Source organism: Leucopleurus acutus (genome assembly GCF_964270905.1).
Source record: "Leucopleurus acutus genome assembly, chromosome: 19".
NCBI lineage: Eukaryota > Metazoa > Chordata > Mammalia > Artiodactyla > Delphinidae > Leucopleurus > Leucopleurus acutus.
The window spans coordinates 49743296-49766115 of record NC_139161.1 but is presented as its reverse complement, the minus strand read 5'-3'; the positions used below and the strand labels follow the sequence as shown (position 1 = coordinate 49766115).

Here is a 22820-nt window from a genome sequence, read left to right as displayed (position 1 = left end):
AAGCAATATACAGATTCAGTGCAATCCCTATCAAAATTCCAAAGGCATTTTTTCACAGAAGTACAACAAACAATCCAAAAACTTTTATGGAACCATAAAAGCTCCCAAATAGCTAAAGCAATCTTGAGAAAGAAGAATAAAGCTGGAGGTATCACATTCCCTGATTTCAAACTATATTACAAAGCTATAGTAATCAAACAGAATGTGGTATTGGAATAAAAACAGAGACATGGATCAGTGGAAAGAAGAGAGCCAAGAAGTAAACTCGCACATATGACAAAGGAGCCAAGAATATACAATGGGGAAAGGGCAGTCTCTTCAATAAATGGTGTTGGGAAAATTGAACAACTGCATCCAAAGAAGGACTGCCTTGAAAGGTGATGAGTTCCCCATCACTGGGAGAGTTCAAGCACTGGACAATGATTTGGCATCCTCTATATCTGCTATAGAGGATATTTCAGCATCAGATTGGACCAGATAATTGTTCAAGTTCCTTGCAGTTCCAAGAATCAGATTCTCTTAAAGGATAACTCAAAAATGCAAAAGTAAACCTATAGGCTTAAAAACTACCAAAGTTGCTTTCCAAAATTCTTTCATGCAACATGGAATCAAGGTGAGTAGAAACTCTAGTACCGTATACACTGAATACTTTAAAAGTTTGAAGGAACAGAACTCTTAAGATGTATCTAAGCTATCTGAAACGTACATCCAAATAAGAGGAGTATGGGACAAAGATCAATGCAATAGCATCCTTTGCTGATTTTCACAAGCCCCAAATAGGTAATCATGGGGGGCAATTTCTTTAAATTACACTCAAATTGTATGCTGTCTAAGGTCTTAAAGTATTTTAGCTTTTTAATGATAGGGATCCATAAATGTATAACAATCTTTTTCACATCTTTATAATTAAATTGACTCTTGGTAGGAGAACAAAAGCAAGCATAAAAAGAGAATCTGTTTTCCATAGCTTTTCCTATATAGAATAAAATGGTACTTAATAAGAAGTAAGCAAGCAGTGATTGGGTAACATAAATCAGAGCTGGCACATAGAGTTCTTTTACTGAGTAGCTTGTTTCCTGATATTAATTTAGGCAACAGGGTGTTCTCAGACATCTCCCTTCCACTTAGGAGAGCTGCATTCTTATGTCAATGCTGCTCACTCTCATAACGGCTGGACAGTTCAACTGACTAGAGCACATTCATTCAGTATGCATTTACTGGGCACACACTATATGTGCAGTGAGGCTAGGCACTCTGGGCAGAGTAAGAGTTAGTCCTAGTCCTGCAGCTAGGGTCATGGGTCAGTTCAAGGGTCATGGTAGCACTGTAGGAAAGTTAAACAAGAAGTTCATAATATCTGATGTTTTTTTTTTTTTTGCGGTACGCGGGCCTCTCACTGCTGTGGCCTCTCCTGTTGCGGAGCACAGGCTCCGGACGCGCAGGCTCAGCGGCCATGGCTCACGGGCCCAGCCGCTCCGCGGCATGTGGGATCTTCCCGGACCGGGGCACGAACCCGTGTCCCCTGCATCAGCAGGCGGACTCTCAACCACTGCGCCACCAGGGAAGCCCATCAAAATTGTGTAAATTTTTAATTAATTAAGGTAAATAAATAAAGACTTGAGTCTTTAACTCAAGGACATTTTCTCTCTCTTTCCTTCATCTTCTATTCTCTATTTTTCCCCCTCTGGAGGTTCCACTTGACAAATATTAAATCTCCTGAGTCTATCCTCTCAGGCTTAATTTTCCTCCTGTATTTTCCATCTCCCAGTGGACACAGTGACCTGGAGTGTTTTGCTGAAGGCCTCTTTCCCACACCTGCACTCAGAGTTGCCCACTCAGGCCTCTCACCCAGTAGGAGGCGGGTTGGGGAAACAGACCTACACCACCTCTGCAGGAAACAACGCAGTTTGGGAAACGTAGTTTTGTTCCAACCAACAAAAATCTCAAAACCACTTAAAACTTCAATGCACTTTGCCTGAGTATTCCTACTTTGAATATAAGCTTTGGTTGTACACTTCTTAATTTAGCAAATTCTAAGCTTTGTGCTGCATATCTTCTTTACATTCTAATATTATTCTCTACCCATATACTGATGCCAGATACACACTGAGTTATTATTGATAAAAAGCTGTTCGATACTTCCTCTATTGGATTCATTCTTTTGCTGGCCTGTGTGGGTGCAAGATAAGATTTTACTTTTGAAAATATTTTCAAATACTTGCAATTACACTTAAACGCCAGAATAAATAGTTGCAGAGTGCTTTTTTTTTTTTTTTAAGTATATCAAGAGATGCAACAGCATCCAAATTTAGGCCTTTCAGAGAGCAAAACCAGCAGAAGAGAGTCCAGCTGGCTGGACTCAACTACAAGCATTAGTTCTTCGGTGAGGGTCTCAAGGTTTTTCTATCCCTCTCCATGCCGTGGGGAAGGGGGAGAGGATTAAATGTGTATATGGATGCAAAATACAATGGTGACCTATGATCATAATTCATATAGCTAATTTCATGTACTTTGGCCAATTGTATCATGTTCCCAACAGGTCCAAGAAATTTCCCCTTCTGTAACCTGAGGTGCGGGGACGCCAGGGTCGGGGTCTCCAAAGGTAACCACAGGGGTCATTCAGGGTTGGCTTGCTCCATCAGGACGCCGCCCCTTCTTCTCGCCTAAGTAGGAGAGGACGCCCACCAGCCAGCACCTCCCCCGAGGCCCAGCTGCCCCGCACGCTCAGGAGCCAGACCACCTTCTTCAGGTGTCCTTGGAATGCATTGCTGGGGCTGGGACTCTGGCCCATTCCCGCCGGCTCGCCTTCCCTTAGTGGGAAACCCGGGCTCCACGCCCTGAATACCCATTGGTAGCCAAGACTGGCGACTCTCCCGCCGGTGTGCGGGTGGCGGGCGAGGCCACTTCGCTCCTTAAATAGCCCCTTCTCTGAGGGATGGGGAATATGAATATGCAACACGAGCTCTTCCAGACGCCACTGGACAGGCGGACTGTTTAACATTCATGACGCCTCGTGGGCCTTCAGGATGCTAACAAAAGAATCAAGAGATGTTAGGGGGTCGGGCTCCACGAGGCAAAGCCTCCTCTGATTGGTTGTTCTTGGAGGTTGCCTTCGATTGTGGGGTGTGAAAGGTGGAGCTGCAAGTTTGGCATAGGGCGGGAGATTTGAATACCCATTTTCTGTGTTCCAGGCTGTGCGGAAGTGCTTTTTTTTTTTTTTTTTTTACCAGCACTACAACCATAAAGAACATATTCCGAGCTCTGTACTCTTAGTTTGAGAGCTCTAAGCCACTCATTTTCTAGATGGAGAAATTACTCCTGACTCCTAGCCTGAGTTCGGCCACCGCCCCCGGCCGGAAGCTGAGGGGCGGGCCCAGGATGCGAGACCCGGCCCCGCCTCCTATCTCCTCCTATTAATTCCTCGTGGCCCGGGCAACCCCAGGAATCTCTCGTGGCCAACTCCATGCAGCGCCGGGCTTGTGGCTTAGTGGTCCCGGGACAGCCCGCGGCTGCGAGGACCTGAAGCCATCGTCCAGCCCAACATCGCTGTACACCTGGGGAGTCCGAGACCCAGTGAGAGCAGTGAGGCCCGAGGTGGCCCAGCCCGCAGCAGGACCAAGGCCAGTTGCAGGTCTCCTGACTCCCAGCTTGGTGTCCCGCGTCTTCGTGGTAGGTTGAGATAGCCGAGCATCTGGCCTGAGCGCTCCCAGGCCACATCCCCTTGTACCTGGCGCTGGGGGAAAACACAGAACTCGCGCCTGCGCAGAGCCTTCTGAGGAAAAAGCAGCTTCGCGGCAGACCCCGCCCCTTTTGCCCTGGAGACGCGTTTCCGGTTGCCATGGAGACTGCGCTGTTTACAGCCCAGTTCTGCAAGAACCCGGAGCTCCGGTTGGGGTAAGGAGGCTCCCATCCCGAAGTTGTGTAGTGGTTTTTTGTGGCGCTGAGGGTAAGCCCCGGCCCCACACCACCAACCCTTAACTGCAGCGCACAGACCTACCCAATGCCTTGTGCCCATTGGTATCAGCCCTAATTTAGGTTTAATTTCGACCTCAGCCCTAATTTAGATTTCTCTGAGAGCTACTCAGACTTATCCAGAAATCTTGGGTTAAGTTTTGAGCCCCACACTCACACTTGGCCGAAGCCATAGGAGGGACTGGACTAGGAGACCCCATGTTGTCAGAGGGAGCCGGGTGGCCTGGGGCTCAGCCTGGTCAAGATGTGACTCCGGGTCGCTCCTTGTATGTTTGAAGGACTTCAGAGATCCAGAAGCCTTTAAGAGCAGGCGGTCAGATATATATTTTGGGTGAGATGTTGATGGGGGCAGTTTTTAGCCCTGTCTGAGGACGGCAGTTCTCACAGTCAGAGCTGTGTGCAGATGCGGTGGGGAAATGTTGGTCTTTCTGCTGCTGCTGGTCTCTGCCTGCTGCCTCCTCATGTGTTCCTCTTCTTGTTCTCTCCTTTTCTTTGTCCTGGGAAGGTTTTGTTTCTTTCATCTGCTGAACAGGCTCAATACCCAGCTGTCAGTTTACAGATGTCACAGTTGTTCTTTTTTTTTTTTTAAGAAAACATGTCTGGGTTCATCTGTTTGGCAATACTTACTAAAACTGAACACTGCCTTATGACCCAGCAATTCTAATGCATTATAAAAATGCGAGCATATGTTCACCAAAAAACACATTGTCTCTAAATGAGAATATTCATAGCATTCTCATAATAGCACCAAACTGGAAACCCAAATATCCATAAACAGTAGAAAAGAGAGACAAATTTTGGTATAATCATGCAATGGTATATTACACAGGAATGAGAATGAACAAACTACAAGTATCTGAACAATACTGATAAGTCTTACAAGCATAAGGCTGAGCAAAAAGAAGTCAGATATGAAAGAGTACACAGTGATTCCATTTATATTAAGTTCGAAAATACCAAAGCTAATTTATAGTGTTAAAAGTTGGAATAGTGGTTACTGTTGGGGGGAGGGGGTGAAGAATAGTGATCAGAAAGAGACGTAAGGTGCTGGTAATGCTTATTTCTTGATCTGGGTGCTGGCTGTACAGAGGTTTTCATTTTGTGTACAGATTATGATTTATGTACCTTTTGGTATGAATGTCACACTTTAATAAAAACTGACATTAAAAAAAGGACAAAAAAATAAATAAATAAAGGACAACTTGCTTTCAATGAATCTAAAAAAAAAAATTCTGCTTTTGATCAGGACTTTAGAAACCTCAAATGGCCAAACTACTACAACATCCACCCAAGTTCTTGCCCTCAGAGTGGCACATTGCTAACAAGAACCAATACCACAGAGCAGAGGCCCAAAGGTCCCGGTCCGAACGCCTGGTGGCAGAAAGCCAGAGGCTTGTGAATGAAATTGAAAAGACCACAAGAAAATCTCAAAGCGATGTGAACAAGAAACTAGGTAAGATAACATATTTGGTATATTTGGGAACATGTTTGGATGATACTGTTGAGGTATGGCGATACTGTCATTTGCATTTCATGTTCAGGAATGGCAACGTATTCTCTTGAAATATTAGGGAGAAACATGTGTATTCTCTGGGCTCTGTCTTTAAGTTCACTGCCCTAAGGTAGAGACATGGTAACCCAGTCTGATTTTCAGCCATTCATCAGCCATTCTTTTACTGATTCGATACATATCTGTTGAGCGTCTAAGAGCATGTATGGACTAAGCCCTGGGAATATCACAGAGGATGATCAGAGCCTCAGTTTTTGAGGGGATCCTGGATTGAGGAGGAGAAAGATAGAAAAATGAATAATCAAAATATAACTAGATAGGAGCTGGGGGAAGGGATACAGAAGTGAGGGCAGAGTCTGCCTGGAGAATTGGGGAAGACCTCCTAGAGAGGAACACTTGAGCTGAGTCTTTTTTTTTTTTTAATTTATTTATTATTTTTGGCTGTGTTGGGTCTTCATTTCTGTGTGAGGGCTTTCTCTAGTTGCGGCGAGTGGGGGCCACTCTTCATCGCGGCGCGCGGGCCTCTCACCGTCGCGACCTCTCTTGTTGCGGAGCACAGGCTCCAGACGCGCAGGCTCAGTAGTTGTGGCTCACGGGCCTAGTTGCTCCGCGGCATGTGGGATCTTCCCAGGCCAGGGCTCGAACCCATGTCCCCTGCATTGGCAGGCAGATTCTCAACCACTGTGCCACCAGGGAAGCCCTGAGCTGAATCTTAAAGAAAGAGTAATGCTCTCTTGACAATCCCATTCCTACGAACACAATGTAAAAGGTGGTGCCCTTAAATAAGCAAAACAAGAATAAAAATAAGATGAAACAAACAAAAGTCCCAAATGCCAAAAAGTGATAAACCAGAGGTCACAAACTCAACAGTCTATCAGAGTTGGGCAGGTAACATAAGGGTCTGAATAAGACCTCTAAGACAATAGGGAGTGGTGGGGACTGAGGGTTCCTGGAGAACATGTGCTCCATCAATTTCAACCCATTTTTTTCCCAAGAAAGAATATGGGCCCAGTGTTGCCGAGTTCCCTGATTTTTTTTTTTTAGAAAAGCTGGAATTTTACCCACTTTTTAAATGCTAGCAATTGATTTGATATATTTATAACACTGGGCAGGATGAACAAACACATCTATAAACAAAACCTGGTCTAAGGGCTGCTAGTTTTCAACCTCCAATAAACCAAAACTTCATTCAGGCCTGCAGGGTTAAATGTTAGGCTTCTCCTGATGGGTTGATGCTTACTCCTGATACCAGCCTATAGGTAGGCCTGATCACACTAGACAATAAAGCATTCTGGTTGACAGGCTGTGTCCCTGCAGACAGAGCTCCCAGTTAGTATTTTAGCATTTTATTCTCAAATATGACCAGATGAGGATCACCAAACATGTGAGGGAAGGTTCTAAAATGGCAAACACTGAAACAAACAAAACTAAAGAAAGTACACAGAGCAAAAGAAAAAATAACACTATAAGATCCTCAGGGAATTTAGAAAAGACATTGCATCTGTGGAACAAGAAGACTCTTAAAGAAGAGAACATTCAGAGAACAAGAAAGTGTTCTTGGAAATTAAAAATATGAGAGCAGAATATTTTCTTCAGTCAAAAGAAAGGTTGAAAGATAGAGTTGAAGTATCTCCAGAAAGTAGAAAAAAAAAGACAAAGAGCTAGATAGAAAACAGGAGAGAAAAGACAAAATTAGAGGATCCATCTGGGAGACTCAATACCTACAGGCGTTCCAAACCCTCCTACACTGTTGGCAGGAGTGTAAATTGGTACAGCCACTATGGAGAACAATATGGAAGTTCCTCAGAAAACTAAAAATAGAACTACCATATGATCCAGCAATCCCATTCTTGGGGATATATCTGGACAAAACCATAATCTGAAAGGATATATGCATCCCAGTGTTCATTGCAGCACTATTTACAATAGCCAGGACATGGAAGCAACCTAAATGTCCATTGACAGATGAATGGATAAAGAAGATGTGGTATATATATACAATGGAATATTACTCAGCCATAAAAAAGAATGAAATAATGCCATTTGCAGCAACATGGTTGCCTAGAGATTGTCATATTGAGTGAAGTAAGTCAGACACAGAAAGACAGATTATCATATGATATCACTTATATGTGGAATCGAACAAATGAACTTAGTTACAAAACAGAAATAGAGTCACAGATGTAGAAAACAAACTTATGGTTACCACAGGATAAGCGGGGGGAGGGATAAATTGGGAGATTGGAACTGACATATACACACTACTTTATATAAAATAGATAACTAATAAGAACCTGCTGTGTAGCACAGGGAACTCTACTCAGTACTCTGTAATGGCCTATATGGGAAAAGAATCTAAAAAAGAGTGGATTATATGTATAACTGATTCACTTTGCTGGACACCTGAAACTAACACAACATTGTAAATCAACTATACTCCAATAAAAAATTTTTAAAAAGTTATATAAGAAAGTAAATTTATCATAGTATCATGATATCATGGTTTGGGTGTAAATAATATTTACATACCTACAATAATATAAACAAACATTAAATTATTATTTAACAACATGGTGACGCAGCTATATTGGGAAGATTGAAAGATCAGAAGTGTGTTGTATAAGTCGTATAAGAGCAAACTCTTATCTTTCATCATAGGAAATCAATAGGTAATCTTAAAACTGATAATGAATAAATAGCAATGTAAGCAAATGCCAGAAGAAATACTAAAAGTGTTTAAAAAGAGGTTGCTTCCAGAAAGTGGGAGTGGGTAGGGATGGGTCAGAGAATTGTAATACTTGTAAAACTATTTGACTTTTCAAACAATATATGTGTCTTTGACAAAATTAAAAGTTATTAAAAACAGTGGGTTTTGAAGAATTAGAGTGGTGAATTAGAATGGTCTTTGGGTTAATTTGATGTTGAATGTAAGAAGAAATATATTCTTATTTCCTTCCCTCCCTCCCTCCCTCCCTCCCTCCCTCCCCCCCTCCCCCCTTCCTTCCTTCCTTCCTTCCTTCCTTCCTTCCTTCTTTCTTTCTAATAAACTCAGAGATGTAAAAATGCCCCAAGTAGCACAACTCTAAGAAGAAAAGAAAGTATCTCGGGTAGGTTTACAATAATCTTCAAGTTTCTAATCTAAGAGTTGGCTACATTGGAAATAGATTAATCCTGGTGTGACTTCTCTGTGTGCTTCAGAGCAGAGGCTTGAGGAAGTCAGGTTCTGGAAGAAGGAGTTAGATGACAAACTTGAGCAGCTGGTGCACGCGACCGAAGATCTACTCATCTATCAGACCAGATTGGAGAAAGCCCTGGAGAGCTTTAAAGAGCCCTTGCACATCACTGAGAAGTGTCTGGAATACAGGTAGGAGGGAAGGTTCCTCTAATGGATCATCTGTTGTAAGCAATGAATTGCGAAGAGGTAAAAGCTGACTGTGCTAGGTGATGGGTTAGAATGAGACAAATGAGCAAGTGTTCTTTTAGAGCCTGAAATTATCTTGCATGCCCAGGGTGCTGGGCAGTGGGAGGAGCACTGGACTTGGCTCATGTCTAAACTCTGCTCTTGACTAACTTAAATATAAGTTAGGACTAGGTTTGGCAGTGGGTAATCAGAAAAGGGCAAAATAACATTGAACTTAGATAATTTCTTTCTCTCTCACCTTTAAGGAGTCTGGAGATAGTTCAGGGTTGGCATGGTGTGCCACAGTGTCAGGCTTCCAGGCCTCTTCTGTCGTGTTGCTCCACTATCTTGTTGCTCCATGTGCGTGGCTTTTACTCCCAAGGTTACCTCATGATTCACGATGGCAGCTGGAGCTCCAGCCATTACATCTACATGCCAACAAGTAGTAATAATAAGGGTTTGGCATGCACCATTTCTACTTGTATCCCGTTGACCAGAGCTTAGTCACATGGCCACACCAATAGAAACTGGGAAATGGAGGTCTTTATGTTGGGCAGGCAGAGCGGGTACAGTTACTAGAGGACAAGTCTGCTCCTATACACAGAGCCACATGGAAGCACTTTGTAATCCAGAGAGCACTGTGCAAACATACCTTTTTACTATAAGTTCCCTCCTGTAAGTCCTATGAGTAGGACGATCCTTTCTGCTCTGGGGTGATGCTGATTTGCAGACCTGATGCCTGTCACAGCCCTAGGTGGGGCACCCTTCTGCCAGCACAGCCCCCTCCAATCGAGTACATCCTCCCCACTAGCTATTGAGCAAACCCTCCCAAATGCAGATCTTTCCAGGTCACTCCATGCTTAAAATCCTTTCATTACAATGCTTTGCCCTAGTACCTTCCAAATAAAATTCAAACTTCTTAGCTTCAAAAACAAGGTCCATCATGGTTGGGGCCCCAGTGATCCCTCCAGGGCCATATCTCATCCCCAACAGTGGGGTGTACTTAGGGGTGCTGAGCTGCTTGCAGCTTCCCAAATGCACTGTGACTCTGTCCATACTCTTCCTCCTTCCCAGAAAACCCTGTTACCTCAGTGAGCTTAGCCAGGACCCCCTCTGCAGCAACCAGGCAGCAACCCCCCAGCCAGATTTAGAGAGTTTGTGAGGCAAAGGGAAGTAGCAGGTGATCAAAGAGGCCAACATCCAGTTGGCTCAAGTCTACACCTAAGGGTAACTAGGATGTAGAGGACATACATGGATTGAGTACATGCTCCTCTGTGGAAGGTACAGTGCCATCTGCTTTCTTATCTCCTTTGTCCCTTGCCACAACCCTAGGAAGTACTAATAGTTATGCCCATTTCACAGATGAGGAAACCAAGGCACAGATAAGTTACACAGCGTGCCTGAGGTCACACAGCTGGTGAGTGGAGACTTCCTCCCTAGTACTACCATGCAGGTGGAAAAGAATAAATTACCAGACAGTGACTGATCAATTTTGGGAGTAAGTGGTTAAAAACATGAGTGATGCCCAGTTAGTTCTGTGACAGGGGGTGAGTTACGTAGTCTCTCTGAAACTCAGTTTCCTCGCCTGTACTTGAGAGGTTACGTGAGAAGGAATATCCGCATGAAAAGCTCAGCACGATGCTTGTCTCATAGTAAGTGCTCAGTGGCGGGGGTCCTATTAATTTTGGCATCATTATGACTATTACTATTGTTACTATAGAGCATCTTTGTGGATTCAATCCTTGTCAGAGGATCAAGGAAGGAAACATGTCTTTAAAATTCTAAGTCAGAAGACAGTGTTTCCAATAAACAGGTAAAAAGTAAAAGGCTTCAGAACCGATGGCCAAATTGAGGCCCAAAGTCCGGCTGGGATTCTTCAGACCGAGTAACCAGTCACCGATTAATTTTTCCTCATTATGTTTTGGCATATTTTGAAGTCTCATAGACACCAACTAATGTCCATCCCCCATCACATCATCCGGATGGATCTGGTCCAGTTGTCCAGACAGTTTTGAAAGTCAGCAGCTTTTGAGTTGCCTTCCTCCGCGCGTGGGATGACCATCCCCCTCTCTCTCGGTCAGGGAGAAGCGAGTTGGCATTGACTTGGTCCACGATGAGGTAGAGCAGGAGCTGATCAAGGAGGCGGAGATCATCCGGGGGGCGATGGCCCTGCTGACCCGCACCCTGGAGGAGACGTCCGAGCAGATCAGGTATGGCCATGCAGGGCCTGCCCTCGCATCTCCACTGGGCGTTATCTAGAAAAGGCCGTGCTCCATGGCCCAGAAAGAATGGGATTTAATACCCTACAAGCACTTCCCATGCCCCAAGGTGGCCCGGCAACACTCAGAATGAGACCAAGACAACCTCTCATGCGTGACAGTCACCTTCTGGTGGCGGGTTGGGGTGCGGCCAGATTTCACCCCTGATTGTAAACTGGAGGACACTGGAGCTGACCTCTCACAAACAGGATGCCACAGTGGTGACATGAAATGTCACAGAAAATGTCACATCTGGAGGGAAGATCTTGAAGTCCCGGCTTGGATATGTTAATTTGTCACCAAGTGTCTAATGGTGTGTGTGTGTGTGTGTGTGTGTGTGTGTGTGTGTGTGTGTGTTGGGGGGATGGGAAGGTGGGAGGAAGTGTCACCATATTGCACTAGACTGGCTTCATTTTCCATGGTGTCCCAAGAACCTGGTATAGGTGCCACCTCGGCATTCCAGAGGGAGAAACCCAGTTTACCTTCTCCCTTCAGGCTGAACCGCGCTGCCAAGTACAGTCTTGAAAAGGACTTGAGGGACAAGTTTACAGCCCTGACCATTGATGATATCTGCTTCTCACTCAACAACAACTCGCCAGACATCAAATGTTCTGAGAACGTCGTGAGGGTTGAAGCAAAGTGAGTGGGTCCCTGCTGGCCTGGCCCTGCTGTCCTCCTCCCTGCTGCGTGTCATCGTAGTGCTTCTCAGAGAGGCAGGCAGGACCTAGCACATCATCCTGAATGCAGGCTGAGAGCTGGGAAGAGGCAGGCTTGGGGCAAAAGCGGGCGCTGAGCAGTGAGTACCGTGACACAGGACCCACAGGCGCCTCGGTCCTCCGGGTTGCCCCCACTTTAAGAAAGTCTGATATAAAAAAAATTGGGGGGTAGGGGGGGCCATACTGTACAGCATGCGGGATCTTAGTTCCCCGACCAGAGTTTGAACCCACGCCCCCTGCAGTGGAAGCGCAGAGTCTTAACCACTGGACCGCCAGGGAAGTCCCTGATATAAAATCTTTAAACCTTTCAAATTTATTCATTTACCTATTTGCGTTTTTAACAAGTAAAAGAATTTAAAAATGTAGAAAGGGCAAGTTACTCATTTCCCCATGTGTACTCCTTTCTATCATTACACCCCCTGAGATAACCAGTGTTATCTCTATGTTCTTACAAACATATGTATACACTCACCTACACCAATAAATTTTGTTTCTTTACAAAAATGGGATCGTACCATGTACCTTTTCTGTAACATCTAACTTACATTTTTCAAGTAACATTACATCACAGACCTAACTCATTCTAATCTTTAAAACGTTCTTTTTTTTTTTTTTTTTTTTTATTTTATTTATTTATTTATTTATTTTTGGCTGTGTTGGGTCTTCGTTGCGGTGCATGGGCTTCTCACTGAGGTGGCTTCTCTTGTTGCAGAGCACAGGCTTTAGGCACGCGGGCTCAGTAGTTGTGGCTCACGGGCTCTAGAGTGCAGGCTCAGTAGTTGTGACGCACGGGCTTAGCTGCTCCGTGGCATGTGGGATCTTCCCGGACCAGGGCTCGAACCCGTGTCCCCTCCATTGGCAGGCGGATTCTTAACCACTGAGCCACCAGGGAAGCCCTAAAACGTTCTTTTTGAAGTAACACATACATATAGAAAACTGCACAAGAGTTCCCTGGTGGTCCAGTGGTTAGGACTTGGCACTGTCACTGCCGGGGCCCGGGTTCAATCCCTGGTCGGGGAACTAAGATCCCACAAGCCATGCGGTGCAGCCAAGAAAAAAGAAAGAAAAGAAAAATGCACAAATAATAGTAAACAGTTTAACGACTTATCATTGTTTTAGTTCTCTTTTGCTGTATAACAAGTTACCCCAAAACTTAGCAGCTTAAAAACAATAAATGTGTGTTACCTCCCAGCTTCTGTGGGTCAGGAGCACAGGCACGGCTCAGCTGGACGCCTCTGGCTCACATCTTATGAGGTTGTAGTCCAGGGGTCTGCTGGGGCTGCAGTCTCATCTGAAGGCACAACCGTGAGGGGGATCCACTTCTGACCTGGCTCGTGTGGTCATGACAGGCCTTGCCACCCGAGCTGCTCCATGGAGCTGTGCCAGGACGTGGCAGCTGGCTTCTCCCACAGCGAGTCATCCAAAAGGAAGCAAGAGAGAGAGGGCAGCCAAGACAGAAGCCACAATTTTCTTTCAACCTAATCCTAGAAATAACCTCTCATTATGTCTATTCAGGAGAGATGAGTCAATGAGTTCATCACGCATCTCAAGGGGAGGGGACTATACAAAGGTGTGAACACCAGGAGACACAGGGGGTCACTGGGGACCATCTCAGAGGCTGCCTCTAGTCACACAGCAAACAGTCTCCATGTAACCACCAACCAGGCCAAGAAATAAAACATTACCACCAACACCAAAACCTCCACCCTGTCCCCTCTTGATGAATACCTCCTCTCTGCTCCCCAAAGAGAACCACATTCCTGATTTCTAATAGGTTTCTTGTGCCTACTTTTGCATTTAGTAAATAGCATCATGTACTATGTATCTCGTGTGTCCCTTTCCTTCCAGTCAACATTATTTTGAGATTCCTCAAGTGTTCTATAAAGCAGTTCCTTGTCAAACTAGCAATTTATTCATTTCTTTATAGCATTCCAGTATGGACTCATGTTCTCCTATTTTATTCAGTGTGTTATAATCTGTTACTATTATAATTTACTTTGATACTTAAATTGTCTCTACCTATGTGATCTTGACGAAGGTACTCCATCTTTCTGAGCCTCAGTTTTCCTCATCTGTCAAATGGGGGTATGAAAGTTAGCTCACTAGGCCATCATGAGGATTAAATGAGAGGATGTCTGTAAAGTACCAGCCCAGAGCCTGGCACAGAGTAAGTAGGTTTCCCCAAAGTGACAGTTATTGCCACTGACAGACCACCATTCGCTCTGCCTAGAGATGGGGAAACGTTGTAGGTGCTTCTGATGGTGGAGGGAGGCTTAACTTCCTGTGGGTTTCCAGTAGCTTGTCCTACCGCCATACCCACACACCCAGCCCAAACATGCTATGAACGAATGCATGGGTCCTGTTTCAGCTCCGTGAGTCTGGAAGACTGGATGGACTTCTCCAACACCAACGTGGAGAAGGCTGACAAGCAGAGGAACAACTCTCTGACGCTGAAGGCCCTCGTGGACCGAACCTTGTCCCAGACGGCCAACGACCTAAGCAGGCAATGTGACGTGGTGGACACCGCATTCAAGAATGGGCTGAAGGAGACCAAGGACGCCAGGGACAAGCTGGCTGCTCATCTGGCCAAGGTGAGCTCCCTGGGGGGACCATGGAAGAGCACCTTCCGAAGGTTTTACCCTGTAAACCTAGAATGGCCTTCAGGGCTTGTGATCCTGTGTACTAAGGAGTAGAGGTCACTCAGCTCTCTCCATCTTAGCAGCAGGCTTTGGGCTTTGGGGGACTGGAGCGGGCCTTGGCCCCGCTCTGGGCCTCTCGTACTCATTGCTGCAAAGAACAGGCTGTCTCCCCTCTCTGGGCCTTAGTTCGTCCTTCTGTGGAGCATAGAGATGCACCGTATGCTCTTATACGTTCTTTTTTTAAAAACAAAAAGATTGATTTTTATTTACTTATTTTGGCTGCGCCAGGTCTTAGTTGCGTCAGACGGGACCTTTGTTGCGGCGTGCAGGATCTTTTAGTCGCAGCATGCGGACTTAGCTGCAGCACGCAGACTTTTGATTGTAGCATGCATGTGGGATCTAGTTCCCCGACCAGGGATTGAACCCGGGCCCCCTGCATTGGGAGTGCAGAGTCTTACCCCCTGGACCACCAGGGAAGTCCCTTATACGTCCTTTATGACTCTGAAGTTCCGTGAGTTGAGTGCAACCGATTTCTCCAAACCCAGATGCAACTTTGGGATTCTGGCTTGTTGTCTGGTCATCCCGCCGTTTGCTGGTAACTGGCTCCCAGAGGAGAAAAAAAGCCCCTGCTGTATAGAATTTGCAGATTTCTGTGGTGTAAATTCTTCCACCATGGTCAGTTTCAAGTTACCCATTTAACACAGGTCTGGCAGAATTCCTGAATGCTTAACAATTGGAGCCCAGTAAGCCGGCTGTAGCCCGTGTCCCTCACCAGCAAGGACCGCTGGATCCTGAGCATATGGGACCATCCGCAGGCTAAGCTCAGGGACACTGGGTAGAGTCCAGTGGAACAAGGGCTGAATTTGGACTGAGGATCTGTGGGCCCACATTCCAGTCCTGTGACAGACCAGCTGAGTGGCTTAAGTGGACGCCTCAAGCTCTCTGAGCCTTCCGCCTCACCTGTAACACTGGGACAGCTACAGCTACCCGATGTGGCCACTGCTGGCCCACTCCTTGCTTTTCACTGATGGTGAAGCAGCCATGGAGAGCGGAAGGGACCCCAGGTGGCAGGTGCATCACTGCTCTAGCCCCAGGCCTGCTCAACTACCACAACCTTGTCCTTCTGCTGCATTCCTCCCTTGCGTTCCATGAGCCCAGAGTCTAATTGTAAGAAAAGATTTATCTCTGTGATGAGCAGGGCAAACCAGAATGTCATCAAAAGTTATACTGCAATAGTCCGCAAAACGACAGGTAGAAGAGCCTTGTGGGTAAGCGTGTACAGCCTGGAGCCAGATAGCCTGGGTTCGAAATGGGGCTTCAACACTTGCTGTGTGATCTTGGGGAGGCTACTTAATGTTCTGTGTTCTTTTATGAGATGGTCAGTCAAGTGTAGCCATAAGGAGACGGGGGCTCAGGAAAAAACAAAGTTTATATCGTATTCACAGGTCCTAGAGACAGGAGGCAGGGCTCCCCACGCAGGGCCACGTGGAGAACACACTAGGGTGGTCAGGCGGCAGATGACAGGAGCAAGGGGAAGGTGGAGGCCACGGCCTTTATTGGGGTTTCCTCAGGACCCCCAAGGCAGGGCAAAGGTAGCACTTTAGGATCAGCTAGTGTGAATAACCTCAGTGGGCTCTGGGCTATGGAATGGTCCCCAGGTGCCTGGCACCCGGCCCTGGGATGACTGAGGCAGAGCAAGATGGCCTCCTGGGCTGAAAGGGCAGAGAGAGGAGGGAGAGCTCTGGGCTTGCAGATCCAAGGCCTGCTCAGGCTGGTCCTTCGCCGTCTCTAAGTATCGAAGAGCCCAGGGAGGGGCAGTTTCTCCCAGCCAGAAAGGTTTTTTATGATGTCAGAACATCATAATGTATAGAAAATTTAAAACATTTATAATACACTTAAGCTGCCTGTTCCTGGGACTTCCCTGGCGGTCCAGTGGTTAAGACTCTGCACTTCCACTGCAGGGGGCACAGGTTCAATCCCTGGTCGGGGAACTAAGATCCTGCATGCACATGCCATGCTGTGTGGCCAAAACAAAAAAAAAAGCTCCCTGTTCCTTGGTTTCCTCATTGATAAAATAGGGACAGCAACAGTACTCACCTCCCAGAGTTGGTTAGGGTAAAATTAGACAACCCAAATAAAATATTTAGAACAATGCCTGGCACATACCGATTTTATACACACACACACACATATATACGTACATTTACATAGTTTATACATATAATCAATATAATAGATAATCAAAATTGGCTGCTGCAGCAGCTAATAATAGGAACAACAACAACAATAATAGTAATAATGATAAACGTAGCCAAAGACTAGTCAAGAGGCTTCCTGGTGGAGTAAGAACTTATTCCAGGCCTTGAAAGATGAATCTGAGATAGGAAGGCAGCAGGGAGGAGGGTCCCCACCGTAAGAGAAGAGGCAAGAAGCTGGGCTTTGCAGAGGCCTGTGAGAAGCCCCGTCCTGCCGGAGGAGATCCTGCAGGAGCTGGGAGCTGTGTGGCTGAGGCCTTGGCAGCAACATCTAAAACGAGCATCCAGGGACTTCCCCGGTGGTCCAGTGGGTGTGACTCCGCACTCCCGATGAGGAGGCCCGGGTTCGATCCCTGCTCGGGGAACTAGATCCCACACGCATGCTGCAACTAAGATCCCGCAACTATGAGCCCGCATGCCGCAACGAAGATCCCACGTGCCACAGCCAAAAATAAATAAACAAAGAAATAAATGTTTTTAAAAAGTAAAATAAAATGAGCATCCAAAATGGTCCGGACAGGCTCAAATGATGGACTGAAACAAATCGGGTGAGACTCCCTGCCCCCACCCGGAGATACCAACCTAGGCTCTATGAGAAAAGGCTCCAGCTGGGTATCACCTGGCCAGAAGCCTCCGTGGTCATGAAGAGGCTCGGCAAACAGAGGCGACGGCCTCCAAATTAAAGGGTAGGGACGGGCTTCCCTGGTGGCACAGTGGTTAAGAATCCGCCTGCCAATGCAGGGGACACAGGTTCGAGCCCTGGCCTGGGAAGATCCCACATGCCGCGGAGCAACTAAGCCCATGCGCCACAACTACTGATCCCGCGAGCCACAACTACTGAGCCCGCGTGCCACAACTACTGAAGCCCACGCGCCTAGAGCCCGTGCTCTGCAACAAGTCACAACAATGAGAAGTCCACGCACTGCAACGAAGAGTAGCCGCCGCTCGCCACAACTAGAGAAAGCCCGCGCACAGCAGTGATGACCCAACACAGCCAAAAATAAAAACAAATAAATAAATAAATTTATAAAGAAAAAAAAGAAACATTAAGAAAACCAGATGTAATGTGTGGACCTCATTCGAATTCTAATTTAAACATACCAACTCTTACCGAAAAAAAAAAAAGGACACTGAGGGAAATTTGAACACTAGATTTTAGATAATAATAAAGAATCCTTCTTTCGTTTGTGTGTGATAAAAAGTATTGTCGTTATGTTAAAAGAAAAAAAAAGAGTCCTTATAACTTAGAAACACATACTCAAGTATTTTAGACTGAAATGATATAATATCTGGGAGTTCCTTTAAAATAAATAAGCTGATGGCAGGGGTGCATAGAGGGCATTATAGATGAAATGAGATTGGCCATGTATTGATCATTGCTTAAATTGATGATGGGTCCATGAGGTTCATTATACCTTCATGTATGTTTGGAAATTCCCATGATGAGAAGTTTAAAAAGGAAAACAAGGAAGAAATAAAATTTTAAACTAGTGAAATATTAATCTAAAAACCCGAGTAGCTTCAAAGGAATCTTTTCTTTGCACAAAGCCACCATCAAAGAAACCAACAAAACTCGGATTAAACTGCTCACCCTTTCTTCAGGCTTCTAGGGGACAGAACTGGTACTGAAACAGAGCAGGACCCTATGGTCCTTGCTCCCCTCCCCCTGTGTCCTCAGCCTGCCATCTATCTGTGGAAAAACTTCAGCCAAACAATAAGTTTAATCAGAGAAGTGAGAAAATACAGAAACAAAGGAAAACAGTCAAAGGAGACCAAATAGTAATAGTTTAGTCATCAAGCAAAGTCAAGGACCTTTAGTTCCTCCTTAAGGGCTGTAGATAATATTCTGAGCCGTAGCCTGTGAGCTGTCTTGTAGGTACTGAAACCCCCAGCAGATGGAAGAAGTTAACGACATGATGACCAGACTGTAGCCATGCCATAAGCTGCCGCAATTCTGAGAATTGGTCTCAAGGAAATGGGAACAAACCGACCCTGGAACTGAAGATGAACTGTGCTCAAAACAATCAAGATGATGCTGGTCAGACCACCGATGACCAGTACCAAGGTGACTGTCAGAGGTGACTGTGCTGTTTCTGCATGTAGCACCCTCCCTCCGTCTATAAAAGCTCTTGCCCACTGATCGTCCGGTTGTGCTGGGGAGTTGGCCTTTGGACAGGCGTCTGCCCTCCCCGCCCGCCCCCCTGGTTGCCGGCATTCAAAATAAAGCAAACTTTCCTTTCCACCAACCTGGCCTCTTTAATGGTTTTTGAGCGGCGAGCAGCCGGACCCCACCTTCAGTTACAGTACTAGTGGGTGGATTGGTAAGGAAATAGGCAGCATTCCACTCATGATACAAAGGTACTTTATACCAAGGTAAATGGGCAGCCTTCAGCCTTTGCTGAGGGAATCCACATATTTGGGAAGGAGAAGAGGCAACAGTGGCCACCTGTGTCCGTTCCCTCTGTGAGGTTCTAGGGTTGGGTGAGTTACGTTGCCCACAAGCAATCACTGCTGTAATGAAGAGGGTTCAGACTCTTTCTGGGGTCCTGCTCGGGTAGGTATCGGAGGTCCCCTCTTCCTAACCTCCTACGAGTGTCTGCTGTTGAGTTTTGAGGAACACACCCTGGCCTCACCTCCTCTAATCCTTTTTGTAAGGTCATGGAAGAGATTGCCTCCCAGGAGAAAAATATCACAGTTCTTGAAAAAGCCATCCTTGACCAAGAAGGACCTGCCAAGGTGGCCCATACACGCCTGGAGACCAGGACACATCGGCCTAATGTGGAGCTGTGTCACGATGGTGCACAGTACAGGCTGATCAAGGAGGTCGATGAGATCACCCACAACGTCGCAAGGTAGGCACAGGGCTACTGGGGCTCCATTTAAACCTGGCCCGTGAGCAGGGTTAGGCAATGTCATCGTGGGTGATGCCGGGCGGGCCTAAAGACCTTTGCATCTTTCGCGTTTGAGGGGTTCTTTTCTAGAGGGCGGTCTCTCCTAACTCCCGCCAGTTGCTGCCATGCAGGGAATGCACCCCAATGTTTACATTTTCCTGAAGTCCAACTCCAGATATTTAGGTAAAATCTACAGTTTTAAATGTTGGCAGTTCATGGGTTTATCTGCCTTGTGAACATGGCCCGGGGCCGCCAATTTGAAATCTCTGTCTTAAGGAGGAGAAAGGAGGAAGACACATCAGTTTGGATCCTGCGCTGAATATATGAATACGTGTTCCCCCCTGAAATAGTGACGTAGAGCCATAAGTTATTCCCTAGTGTTCTTCCTCTTCTCCTAGATTAAAGGAAATGTTAGCCCAAGCTCAAGTAGAGCTGCGAGGCCTGAATGGCAGGCAGCTCGCCCTGCAGGAGGAGATCCAAGTCAAGGAGAATACCATCTACATCGATGAAGTGCTGTGTATGCGTGTGAGGAAGTCCATCCCTCCAAGGGGCGGGGATGACCACGGGAAGTGGGCCGGGGACCTCGATCCGGACACTGTCTGCTGAAAGTCGGATTCTCAGTAAGCCATTCTCATTAAACAGAGTCATAAAACCGTAGCACAGAACTCTCCTTTCAGGTGGGCAGAACTTCCAGTCAGCCCACCAAAAAGTCTTGGCTGGCGTTCCAGGCCTGCTCGGGGCCTGAGATTTGGGTGCAAAGCTCTATTCTGCTACTGCTAGTGGTGCTGTGGTTGTTTAAGGGTTAAGTTCCATGAGTTAGCACAGGCCATTCTTATCACAGGACTTCAGGCCTGGGGGAGGGGTCCAAGACATTTTAGTTCAGATTTATTTCAATTCAGAAGTTGGGCTGGATCCCCTACTCCGACCATGCCCATCTTACTCAGGAGAGGACCGGCGAACACTTCTCCTGGCCCTCAAGATTCCTTTTCCCTAGAAAACAATGTGGTGGTTGCTGACTTAGACCCCTGGCTGGTCCACGGGATGCATGTTCAGTTCATACGGAACTTAGATGAGAGAGGAGCAGCCCTGGGTCAGGAGTCTCCCCACCCCCACCCCCACCCCCGTAAGCCTTCCCAACACCTGTGGGCGTCTCTCTGGGCCTCTTTCTCTCGGGTGAAATTGAGACAGGCTGGGACCTGAGACCCTCTAGCGGAGTGATTGCACCAGAGCAAACATCTCCCAAGCAACAGAATACAAAGAAACTAGAAGGGACTAAAAATAACTATGCACAAAAAGGCCACAAACCAACTGCTATCTGAGGTGCCGGGAACAAAAACAGGGTACTGAGCGTGATCCCTGCCCAGGGCACCCCCAAGGGGGCTGGGCAGACCACCTAAGCCAGCCGTCTGTCCCAACCCACTGACCCACCCCCGTAGTTACCCATTTAAGGAAGCAGCTTGAGCCCCTCGGGGAGCGAGCAAAGGCACCTGTTACTTGCTTTCACTCCCTCGTGCTGCAGCGCTAATCCCAGTAAAGCCTCGCCTGTCTCTTATCTGGCTTCTTCTTGATTTCTGTTGATTAACCTGTGTCGGTAACAAGATGAAAGAGGAGGGATAGGACCCAAGGGCCCTCCAGCTCTTAGGAAGTTAGGGGTTGGGGAGCGGGTGAGCCAGGTTGCTGTTTTCTGGGGTCATGGTTACTGACCCGGGGCCCTGGACTCTTTAATCACTAGAAGTCGATAAAAGGCCCGACGAGAAATTCAGGCAAGGCTTGATCGGGCCTCATGCTGCAGCACAAGGGAGCGAAAACAAGTCACAGGTGCCCTTGCCTGAGGGGGGGGCAGGCATTCAGATCCATTCAGACCTTAGTCTCGGGATTGCCAGCCTGGGAAAGAGGAAGGCGAGGTTCCTGGGCTCAGTAGGTAAGCCTTTCCAGTGGGCCGTCCTGTCGCACCACCGCGTGAAAAGGATCTCTGGCTTTTGTTTTCTTTGCTGAATGTAAACCATTTGACGTCGGTTTTCTGACCAGTTAGTAATCATTCGTAGTGGGTTTTTTTAATACTCAAGTGACAGTAAAAGAAAAGAAAAAAAATTCCTCCCGTTCTCGCCGCAGATTCAAGTCGGTGGCTAAGAGTGTGGGTTCTGGAGTCACACATGGCTCAGTTCAAGTTCTCCAGTCACACCCGCCGCCTAGGGCGCCTGTGGGTGAGATAACCCCTGAGAAGCGCTTCACAGCTTCACACAGAGCCCGTCCCGGGGGTGGGGGGCAGCAAGCAGAGGAGGGACAGAGTCCGGACAGTCTAGGGGTTCCGAGGCATGGGGACCGCTTGGATATACAGGGCGAGGGAGGGAGAGGGGCCAAGGACGGCTCCCCGGTTTCTGGCTTGGGTATCAGAGCGAATCGGGGCGCCGTTTTTGCTGAGAGGGAACTTGGGAGGCAGAGGGCTGGGCAGTGAGGGTGGGGGTCGGGGAGTGAAGGTGACGAGCTCACACGTTGAGGGCGAGGACCCTGTGGTGGGGAGGAAGGTCCAGGGGCAGCCAGAGGGCGGGGAGACATCTGCAGACAGGTGGCAGTGGAAGCCAAGCAGCGCGTGAGAGTTTGAAGAGCTCGGAGGAGGGGTCTGGGCCTGAGCCCCGGAAGACACCAGTACTTCCCGGTTGAGCGAAGAACCGGACCAACCAGCAGGCTAAGACAGAACCTCCGAGGGGCTGAAGGAAGCCAGAAAAGCGTAGCATCACAGGTGCCACAGTAGGAGAACGTTTGGAGGCACTGGTGGTCAGCGGGTCAAACGCTCCAGCGTAGGCCAAGAAAGGAAAACATCCTCTAGGTCTGGCAGCTGGGCAATCGCCAATGACACTTTGCCAAAGGCAATTTCAATAGAGGATTGGAGGAAGTCAAGACGTGTAGATGCTGATTTTCGAAAGATGCTTATCTTATCTCAGGATGTCTTTGGAAAGAAAATTGGTAACCTCTGCTCTCTGCTGGTACGCATTCTGCCCCAAGGACCAAGAAGCCGAGAGGTGGGAGCAGAAATAGGGAAACATTTCCTCTTTTATCACACATGAGCCAGCAGTAAGAGGCCATGTTAATTTCTTTCAACTTGGCCTGTGTCCTTGAAAAATCAGTGTGTCTTGGAAGTCGTAAACATTGAAGCTGTGAGTGCAGACTTTGAAAGTATC

The 22820-nt window shown here is 47.0% G+C and overlaps 1 protein-coding gene across 2 annotated transcripts; it reads left to right on the top strand.

Moving 5' to 3' along the window:
* Positions 1–3829: 3829 nt before the first annotated feature.
* Positions 3830–20247, top strand: TEKT1 (tektin 1; the record flags this gene model as incomplete). 2 transcript variants are annotated; one of them, XM_082861828.1, is made up of 8 exons in its annotated part: positions 3830–3894; positions 5219–5425; positions 8681–8846; positions 10964–11092; positions 11636–11779; positions 14225–14447; positions 19406–19602; positions 20040–20247. In XM_082861828.1, exons 2-8 carry the CDS (start codon positions 5236–5238, stop codon positions 20245–20247), a joined length of 1257 nt encoding a protein of 418 aa, XP_082717954.1. In that variant the 5' UTR covers positions 3830–3894; positions 5219–5235. The 2 variants fall into 2 exon arrangements, with proteins under 2 accessions (XP_082717954.1, XP_082717953.1); XM_082861827.1 differs by lacking the exon at positions 3830–3894 and having other exon boundaries at positions 5166–5425.
* Between the last annotated feature and the right edge of the window lie 2573 nt (positions 20248–22820).